The sequence below is a fragment of the Mastomys coucha genome, unplaced genomic scaffold (assembly GCF_008632895.1).
Source record: "Mastomys coucha isolate ucsf_1 unplaced genomic scaffold, UCSF_Mcou_1 pScaffold22, whole genome shotgun sequence".
Lineage (NCBI taxonomy): Eukaryota > Metazoa > Chordata > Mammalia > Rodentia > Muridae > Mastomys > Mastomys coucha.
The window spans coordinates 21,380,069-21,390,978 of NW_022196905.1; the positions used below are offsets into that span (position 1 = coordinate 21,380,069).

General features: G+C 42.1%; 1 protein-coding gene across 1 annotated transcript in view; it reads left to right on the plus strand.

Moving 5' to 3' along the window:
• Positions 1-10,910, plus strand: part of Pkd1l1 (polycystin 1 like 1, transient receptor potential channel interacting) — a 143,369-nt gene that overhangs the window by 16,291 nt on the left and 116,168 nt on the right. Inside the window, exons 7-11 of the mRNA XM_031342475.1 lie at positions 1,342-1,545; positions 4,048-4,167; positions 4,676-4,844; positions 5,258-5,497; positions 7,936-8,068. Of these exons, the coding sequence (XP_031198335.1) occupies positions 1,342-1,545; positions 4,048-4,167; positions 4,676-4,844; positions 5,258-5,497; positions 7,936-8,068 (866 nt within the window). The remainder of the gene's footprint in view (positions 1-1,341; positions 1,546-4,047; positions 4,168-4,675; positions 4,845-5,257; positions 5,498-7,935; positions 8,069-10,910) is intronic.

Sequence of the window (10,910 nt, forward strand, 5' to 3'; positions counted from 1 at the left end):
TTTTTGGTTTTTCAAGACAGAGTTTCTCTGTATAGCCCTGGCTGTTCTGGAACTCACTCTTGTAAACCAGGCTGGCCTTGAACTCAGAAATTCCACCTGTCTCTGCCTCCCAAGAGCTGGGATCAAAGGTGTGCGCCACTACTGCCAGGCACCCCTCTGGTTCTTTAATTTTCCTTGATATTGTAATTTCACTTTATTCCCACTCCTTCTCTTCTGAATCAGATAGGGCTGATTTGCATTCCTTTAGTTAAGGAACCAGTGTGAATTCTATTTATTTTATACACATACACATTTAACTTAGTTAATTTCTATTTTGATCTTTGTTTCTAATTTTTTGTTATTTGGATTATTTTTTTCTTATTTCCCTAGCATATCCAATATGGCTTGCTTTGTTTGTTTCATTATTAATTTCTAGTCATAGTTTACCATAAATATTTTTTCTCTTCTATTCTGAATTTTTTTAAGTTTTGAGATTGTCTTTGTAGTTTAAATTGCTGCTATGAAACTTTCAGTTGAAGAGAAAAGAGTTTATTTGGCTTAGTGTTGATAACAGTGGCCAGCCTAAAGATACAGGAAGAAGAGGAAAAAGTTGGAGGGACTATGCAATTGACCATGAGAGAGACACCAGTCCCAAAGAGGAAGAATAGGTCTTACCACTTAATGAACAATTTAAAATCATAGTGACATTATAAAAACTTCAAGAAACAGGGTTAGGAGCCATTTTTTTTTTTTTGTACAGAATAGAGTTGATTCAGGGCATGGGGAGAGGGGTTAAGAGGGTAGTAGAGGCAGAGAAAGGCAGAGAGAGAGTAGAGAAGAAAAGGCCGGCCATGACCACGTGGAGAGAGGGGGAGCAAGAGGACAAGAGAGAGGGACAAGGGTAAAAGAGAGGAGCCATTTTTTAGCCTATCATAATCCTTTGATATATTCCATTGGATCTTTATTCAAGCCAGGGTATATATCAAATACACACATGAATTAACCTAGCTGTTCTGAGAATACTAAGATATATTACATATATATGTATATGTATGTATGTATATATACATGTATATATATATGTATATAGTTAATAATTTCTGATGCACACATAGATTATATAATTTTCAAGGTCTGGTGGAAAACATGAACACCGAGTGTTAAAAATTATTAAGAATTTCAGACAGCAGAACATTAAGCTACACTGAGGCATGCAGAATGTGGGTATCTGTTGTATGCCCATGAAATGCCCCTGTAGTTGCAAGGATTTTTTTTTTTTTAAATCTCACTTATAGTATCAGTTAACAGACTAGTCATCTCCTTATGACTGCCCTGAAGGTGTTAACTCTTATGTCTGTTAAGAAACTATCATATCCATTTTGACTTTTTTTTTTCCAGAAGGAATCTATAAGCTTAAGGCTGTTGTCCATGACTTTCATGGAGCTGAGGAACTAGGGCCCTATTATATGGACATTGGCCATGGGAGTGTAACTATATTCATGAATTCCAGCTCTATCCACAATAGCGAAACTCTTTCCTTTGCTGACTCCCTCCCACAGCAGAAAGGTAAGACCCATGCACGGAAGCTGAACTTTCAGATCTCTGCTGCACACATACCCAGACTCCTCTTTAGTTGCCCAAGTTTCAATCACCCTATTTAATACACCGCCATCACTCATTTTTACTTTACGTAGAAAACATTACTGTTGAATATTGTGAGTCTGCAAAGATGAGATGGAATCCCACACAGATCTGACCTTAGAGGATTTGTAATCCAATAATGATATCTGGATAAGTGTATTAAAAAAATGGGGGAAGGGATCTACAAGTCCTGAAGAGGAACATGGCCCTGGGGCTGGGTGGTCCCCTAGAGAGGATGCTGTGCATCACTATGGGACAGGGACTATTTAAGGCAGGAGTTGATACAAACGGTGAGCTGTGAGGAGTAGATATGGGGCCATTCTGTCAGATGGCATAGCCATAGCCAAAGGTATGCAATGCTGGGGGCTCACAGTGTCGGGAGTTCTCTGTATTGCGGCTCCTCACCCTCACCCCATAGCTAACTGCAGTAATCTGTTCCCTTCCTGCCAACTTGGGGGAGGGGATCAAAAACTCACAGTCCAGAGGGAGTCAGAAGAGGGGCTATGATTCAGGATTCTAAAGGAAACAGTTGGGATACATTATAACAGAGCCAGAATGGATCAGGACAACCCCAAAGTGTCCAGCTTCAGTAGTTGATAAACTCAGGCTTGCTTTTTCAAGAAACAAGAAAAAGGAAACCCAGTGGGAGACGCATCTCCAAAACTCCTTCTTGAGAATCTGCTCTACTTGTACCACACATGAACCATATCTCCCTACAGTCTTCCAGGAGGGAAACTCCCCAGCTAAGAGTTCCATAGGTCAGAAGAGGCTTGTTAAGCCTGTTAAACAGTGCACGGTAATTAGCCAGCTGACCATTCATATTGACTTGTCTTGTGAAAACTTTGAGTGAAGTGGGTAAGGACCGGCCATGTGGGTCTGTGGGTTTTGTGCTAAGATTTGGAACTGGACGGTCTGAGTCTTCATCCTGTACCAAAGACCAATCATTGGACATCCTTGTACAATCCATTTTTCTTCCCTCACATGTTGAAACACAACATTGTGGTCAAGGTTAAGTTTTAGTTATTGTTAACAAGAGTACCTTATTTTTATTCTTTTTTGGGGGCATATTTTAAAATAATCTGTATCGAGTCTATTTTATTTATGCTATAAATAAATATTTTTCTCTTTATGGAAAGAAAATTCATAGAGAAAAACACAGCAGTAATAATTTAAAAGCCCACATCTACTTTTTCTTCTGAAACCACAATTTCCATTACCTCCACTCCTCCCAGCATCCCCCTACACTCCTCCTCCATTTCCCTTCAAAAAAGAGCCGGCCTCCCAGGGATATCCACTGAACACGACATAATAAGATACAATACGACTAGGCACAAACTCTCATATCAAGACTGGTTAAGGTGACCCAGTAGGAGGAAAAGATCCCAAGAGCAGACAATGAAAGAGTCAGAGGTACCCCTACACCCATTGTTAGGAATTCCACAGAAACATGAAGGCAACAATCATAATATATATGCAGAGAGTACCTAGCAGAGACCCACACAGGCTTCGTGATTGCCACTTTCATTTTTGTGAACCCCTATGAGTTTAGTTGATGGATGTAGGCTGTGTTCTCCTGGTGTCCTTAACCCCTTTGGCTCCTACAGTTCTTCTCCCTCTTCCATGAGGTTTCCTGAGCTCTGGGAGAGGAACCTAATAGAGATTTCCAATTTAGAAAAGCCCATCTCCTTTTTAATATCCAAAATGAATTGATTCAAACCTTCTTAGACATCATAATTCTAGTTGAATAGACACTCAATTTTTGGTATTTGCCTTCTAATATATATAATTATTCACACATATATGTTTATATGTACACACATGTACATACAATGATGCATTATATTTTAGAGGATTTAGATGAATGAGGCTTAATTGTTGGATCCTATTAAGAATCTGTATGAGAGCTGGTGAGATGGCTCAGTAGTTAAGAGCACTGACTGCTCTTCCAAAGTTCTGAGTTCAAATCCCAGCAACCACATGGTGGCTCACAACCATCCATAATGAGATCTGATGCCCTCTTCTGGTGTATCTAAAGACAGCTCCAGTATACTTACATATAACAATAAATAAATCTTAAAAAAAAAAACCTATATGATGTGAAAATTGTTTAATATACACACATAGGAAAAATATGTTTAATGTAAAGTCAGCTAGCAAAAAGACATATTGCAAAGGAAGTAATAAATTTATTACTATGTAGAGAATTCTCAGAAGATAAAGAAATCATTTAAAGAAAAAATTTAAAAGAGAAAATCCTGTGCTGTAATTAATGTTTGCCAGCTACACCATTTGAGTGTATGGTCTAGACTTCAGAATTCAAGGAGATAAAAGTTGACAATGAAGAATATCGGTGTATGTGTGTGTGTGCACGCGTGCTCACTTAAGGCAAGTAGATTAAAATTTCTCCCGTGTCTTCTCTTGTTTCAGGCACAGTCGTGGTACATTGCTTTTCATCTGTTTCTTCATACAATGTGTCCTTTATTTCTCAGACCCAAGTGGGCAGCAGCCAGGCCTGGCATGGTGTGACTGTCAGATACAAGATGCAATGTACGTCTCTGTCTTAATTCTAGATGCAGTTCTTTTCCCTCAGTGGTCCTTTGCTGAGGCCTCTGCTGTCAGCTCAGCCTGAGACCCGGCCCACTGGCCCTCCAGCACCTTTGTGCACCTGCAGTTTGTTCTGGGGCTCTCTTGGAAACGATAGGCTCTGAGGCTCCCATTAGAATGTGGGAGATGAGAGATTCTCAAAAAGTCATCTGTTGCCCCCATCTGACCCCTACCTTCATCCCATTCCTTCCAAGCACAGTTCCCTGAGCTGGCCATGGTCCTTGGACTTGGGCTGTACCTTCTGTTTGGGCCCTGCAGACTCCCCTTCCCCCACCCCCCGGCTTTGGTCTACACTCACCTCCACAGACTCATTCATTCTCACTGTCATGCTTTGCGTATGTGGCGGCAGCAGCGGCGGCGGCAGCAGTGGTGGTGGTGGTGGTCGTGGGTCCTTTGAGTGGCTTCCAGCCCTTTGTGCTGATAGACCTCTGCCTCCATCTCTTTGTCACAGCTGTGTCTGTATACACCAATGGAACTGTGTTTGCTGCAGACACAAACATCACATTTGTGGCTGTTACTGAGGAAACCATACCCCTGGAGTTTGCATGGTATTTCGGGAAAAACCCACCAGTGACAACAACTTCCAGAAGCATTAGAAGAAGGCTGAGCATCCCTCAGTGGTCTGTCAATATTGTCTTCAGTTTTGATGCAGCCAACACTCAGGATAAAGATTAACCTGGCACTATCACAATAGCTTTAATGGTGTTTACATTATGCCCAACCCCAAAGCACTTTTGTGAATTGAGCTTAGCCATAGATGTAAAAGAAGTTTGCACTAAGTAACAGGGTGATTTCACCTCAGCCTTCAGTTTAACCCAGAATATACTTCCTATAAAGAAAGGCTCACCTCACTTAGAAATGTGAACTAAATAATGAGAAAGGGAATTTAAAATGAATTCCCTCCACTTCAGATTTGATACTGCCTAGTTGGATAAAGCCCACAGCTCAAGCTCCTAGTTCTGTCTGTCTGCTGATGTGATGTGCAGATTCTCCCAGTCTTGTGTCCTCATCTTGCCATGTACCCCATCCTCAGGTACCATGTGAAGGTCAAGGCCACCAGCAGGATCGGCAGTGTGGTCTCTGAGCCCCACCTCATCAGGGTGCAGAAGAGAATCATGGCCAATCGGCTTGTGTCCACTGCCTCAGCCCTGGTAAATGCCAATGTGTCTTTTGAGTGCAGGCTCAACTTTGGCACTGATGTAGCCTACCTTTGGAACTTTGGAGATGGCACCATTGAGTTGGGCAGCAGCTCCTCCAGCCATGTCTACGGCAGGTGAGCAATAAGGGACAGGTGACAGCTGATTGCAGGTGTACACATGGCTGCCTTCTGAAGGATTGATACTTAAAACCCCACAGTCAATCTTGCAGGTGATGCAGATGACAAATGTTGACTGGAAAGAAGGCAGGCCAGGCTAGGGGACTCTGGGGAAGGCTGAAGGTCCAGGGAACGGAGGCAAATAGAGGTCTTCAGTCAAGGGATTCTGTCAGCAAAGAGGGTATGGTGTGCAGAGTGTATGACCCCCATTCATGGCTTTATAGACTTCAGAACTATACTTGCATATTTGCATATGACCGGAAAGGAAACCTCCAGCAGGAGATTCTTAGAGAAAAAGTGAGAAGGGGGAACCAATATAGGGCATCAGTGGCAGAGACTTTCATACTTGGGAGAGGGAAAGGAGGTAGACAGGTGTGTAAATGAAACTATAAGGCACTGAGGTCACACTATAATGAGTCTCTGTGTCTGAAGGTGCTTTTATTTTTTAAAGATTTATTTATTTATTTTATGCAGCTGTAGAGAGGTTGTGAGCCTTCTTATGGTTGTTGGGAATTGAATTTAGGACCTCTGTTTGTTCTAGTCAATGCCGCTCACTCCAGTCTGCCCTTCTCGCTCCTGCCCAAAGATTTATTATTATAAATAAGTACACTGTAGCTGTCTTCAGACACACCAGAAGAAGGTGTCAGATCTCATTATGGGTGGTCGTGAGTTACTATGTGGTTGCTGGGATTTGAACTCAGGATCTTCAGAAGAGCAGTCAATGCTCTTTCCCACTGAGCCATCTCGCCAGCTCTGAGGTACCTTTAATTCAACCCATTCTTCACCTGGAGAACATTATGAAGATAGTTGTATGTCATTTAACTAGAGGTAATCTGACACACTATTATTTGTTAGTTTGATTAGTGTGCAAACCTCGCTTAGATGCCATGAACCAGTTACTTACATGGTAACATGGTACCTGATGCAGTCAAGAGAGGATGTAAATATTAGACAGGTAGAAACACTGCCAGCTAATGTTGTTTTATAGGATACATTTCTTTTATAAGTAGATGTACATTCTCTGAAAAATATAATTCATAAACATATAAGCCAACAGCATAGCCATTTTTGCCATCATCCATGTACCTGCCCATCATTGCTTGTTCTGGCAATGTGGGAGTTGAGTTCACTGCAGTATCACCAAAACCACAAAAGAAATGACTTTCTGCTTATATTATGACAGCTGTTGTGGTGGTTTGAATATGCTTGGCCCAGGAAGTGGCAGTATTTGGAGGTTTGGCCTTGTTGGAGTAGCTGTGTCCTTGTGGAGGAAGTGTGTCACTGTGTGCGTGGGCTTTGAGAGACTTTTCTCCTAGCTAGGACCTCTGAAAGCTCTACAGCCAGGCTTCCACAGTTCAAATCACCCTCAGCAGCAGAGCCTTCTGTATTCCCACTAGGATGGCCCGTTAAGCCCCACTTAAAGCATTCCATTGCTTTCCATATCGAACGTCCCCAAATCCACATTCTTCCAAACAAAAACAATGTTAGGCCTATCATAGCAATACTCCAGTCCCTGGTAACAATTTCTGTCTTAGGGTTTTACTGCTGTGAACAGACACTATGACCAAGGCAACTCTTATAAGGGACAGTTGCGGCTGGCTTACAGGTTCAGAGGCTCAGTCCGTTATCAAGGTGGGAGCATGGCAGTATCTAGGCAGACATGGTGCTGGAGGAGCTGAGAGTTCTACATTTTCATACAAAGGAAGCCTAGAGCAGACTGGCTTGTAGGCAGCTATGAGAAAGTTCTCTCAAGGTCTATCCACAGAGTGACACACCTACTCCAACAAAGCCACACTTCCAAATAGTGCCGCTTCCTGGGCCGAGCATATTCAAACCACCACAGCTATGGTATCACTAAGAAATACAAAACATTCTGCATTATTTTAATCCCAGGAACCCTTGTCACGTCATAGGCAATACTTCATTGACCATGGCATCATTATCCAGAACCTAGCTAGATTAGAAAGATAAGTTATATCTGATTGTCTTTGACCAAAATCATTGTCTCCAGAAGGTTTTCTTCAATGCAAAAACCACATGTGCAAATGAGACTCAAGGTTGGGGGTGTGGAAACTGCAGAGAAGCAGGTCAGTTGTTCCTAGCTGAGTCTCTGGTTAGGGAGAATCCTAGGTCTTAAGTGGATCAAGTCGTTCCAATGAGTGTTCCAGTCTTCATAGCTGCCAGAGAAGGCCAAGCCTCAGACTAGCATGGAGCTGGTGCAGAGGAATATTCAAGAGTGTTAGTTACTGTTCTGTTGCTGATACAAAATACCACAATCAAAAGCAACTTCAGGAACAATATACTTGGGTGAGGAGTCCTGAGGTTATAAAGAGGGATTGAGGACTGAGGTAACAACAACCTTGATCTCTCCATGTCTCTGCTTTCTACCCTTTCAGGGAGGGAGAGTTTACAGTCGAAGTCCTCGCCTTCAATAACGTCAGCTCCGCCACCCTAAGAAAGCAGCTTTTCATCGTGCAGGAACTCTGCCACCCACCCCCAGTGAAGAACATGGGGCCTGCGAAGGTGCAGGTAGGGTTGGGCCTAAGGAGTCATCATCCGGCCTGCCTTGCTCTAGGCTGCTTCCAAGTTGTCGAGCTCGCTGGGGAATGAAGGGGGCTTTGTTAAGTTTGTTCTGCTGCACTCAGCACAAAAGAGTCCCTGTGAGGACTTTGGAGCTGGTCCCTGAGCAGGGAGAGCCTGCCTGAAAGGGAAGCCTGGCTTCTGGTGGCTGAATAAGTCTTTTATTTGCCTATATGACTCTTGACGTTCAACTCGGCTTGCTTTGAGTAGCTTTTTTTTTTCCAGTTATGCACAGAATGACAGCATTTTCAGTAAAAAGAAAAATTTGACACCACAATTAAAAGAAATGACCAATTATATGTTGTGTACTAACGACAGAGTAGGAAAAACTAAGGCTGCCTTTTATTTCTTCCAGTCCTTTGAGGACTTTGATTTCAGGCAACTTTACTTTTAGGTCAAAGGTGTCACAGTCTGACACTTGGGAAGGAAAACTCAAAGCTGAGCATTTGCCAAAATGCTATCTCTAATGGATCAGCTTCCATCCCTGGGTATCTTGGGTCCCAGCAGCCCCAGAGTGCAGTAGATTTCAAAGAGGGTATGGGATTGCCCTGGGCAGGCCTTCCAAGTGTCCATGTCCCTTGAGGCCAGAGCTCTGCAGCTCTGGAGGCCAGCATTCCATGGTGTCAGGCTTCTCTGTGCTCTCTGTGTGAGGGATGGGCCCAAACTCAAGGAATTCAGGGAAAGTCTACAGCTTGCAAGGCGCTTACTACAAGTCTTGCTCCAATGGGAAGCTGATGTTGTTCCTTTGCTTGATCTTGTTTTGTTTTAAGGAATATTTTCTTAATGCTGTTATCTTATTTTACTTATTTTTATTTTATTTTTAAGTATTTTCATTTTATATTTTATTCATTTACATTTCAAATATTATCTCCTTTTCTGGTTTTCCCCCCAGAACTCCCTAACCCATATTCCTTCCCCCTGCTTCTATGAGGGTGCTCACCCACCCACCCACCCAATCCTGCCTCCCTGTCCTGGCATTCCCCTACACTGGGGCTTCTCCTCCCATTGATGCCCAACAAGGTGATCCTCTGCTACATACACGACTGGAGCCATGGGTCCCTCCTATTTTTTATTTTATTTTATTTGAAATTGAGTATCACAGTGTAGCTCAGACAGTTCTTAAATTCGCTGTGCTACCCAGACTATCCTAGAACTCTCAGTTTTCCTGCCTTGGCCTCTTGCATGCTGGAATTATAGGCGCCTACTCTCACACCTGGATCTATTGTTTGTTTGTTTTAATTTATACTTACTTTCAGTGGATACATAGAAGCAAACACTATATAAATTATAGGACTTAATTTTTAATCTGTAAAACATTTTCATTTGAGCTTTTCTGTAAGATAAGGAAAACAATATTGATGACTCCATTTATTTTTTTTTTATATTTTCTGTCCTTTCTAAGAGTATGAAAAAATGGAATTGTGTGAAATCCAGACAACAGGAGATAGGTTTATTTATTTTAATTCTTTATTGCCTTAGAAATGGATTTGTCTTTATTTAAAATTATGTGGGTGTACAGATATGAGCACATGCGTACAGGTGCTCTCACTGGCTGGCAGAGGGCACCAGGTGCCTTGGAACTGGAGTTCCAGAAGGCTGAGAACGTCCCAGCATAGGCCCCAGGAAGAAGAAGGCTTAGTCTCCAGCCCCCACTCCCCTGCCCCTGCAAGAGGAGGAAACACTCTCATCCACTTACCCTTTCTCCAGCTCCCTGCTATTATTTTTATATGTGGAGTTGGTTTGTGCATTTTTAATATATGTGTTTATCACAACATTTGAATAACTGTTATAGCATAACCACTGTCTTTTTGACTACCTGATTTTTTTTTTCTTTTGGTTTTTCGAGACAGGGTTTCTCTGTGTAGCCCTAGCTGTCCTGGAACTCACTCTGTAGACTAGGCTGGCCTCAAACTCAGAAATCTGCCTGCCTCTGCCTCCCAAGTGCTGGAATTAAAGGCGTGCGTCATCACTGCCTGGTGACTACATGATTTTTAACAGTGGCATATATTGAATCATATGTACAAATTCTACACCATTTCCCAAGTTCCTCAGTACTGAACTTTGATTGTTCCTAATTTTCTATTACTACATATAGCATGTGGCACTCAGTGCACATATCTTTAGCATGCAATGCTCTGTGCATATATCTTTCTCTGCATCCTTGGCATCTCCATGTCACAGAGCTGAGTGACAGAATGTCTTTCCTGGAAACTCCACTTTTGCCTGCCAAGTTCTACTGTGCACCCATTCAGAGCCAACTCCCACTCCAATGGAAACTGTATAGTTTAATTCATATGAAATTGGAGAATATTACAACTTTCCATTAACCATGTTAGTCCAGTGGCTTTGTCACAAGTCCTAAAATGAAATCATGTTCAGAGTAGAAACAATGAAAAGAACTGAACAGTCATTTAAATGGTACCACCTACAAAATACAAAAGGTAAGTTTCCCAGTTATGACTATAAATTCTTTCTCCTTCTGTTTTTCTAACTCTTCTAGTCTTTATATCATTTGCATTCTCTTTATATTAAACTATATTTCAGCTAAAATTTAAAATTAATTGTCCCAGTCAGTAAGTGGGAGGAAGGCAACTAATGCCTTCTTTTATCTTTAAATATGTTTAATTACAATTTCTGATATATTTTGGCCATATTCCTTCCCCTCCCTCCCCTCCTTCCAGATCCTCTGCACCTCCCTTCCCACCCAACTTTGCATTCTCTCTCTCCCAAAACAAAAATAAGAAAAACAGCACAATTCAAAGCAGATAAACAGAAGGAGGAGGAGGAGGAG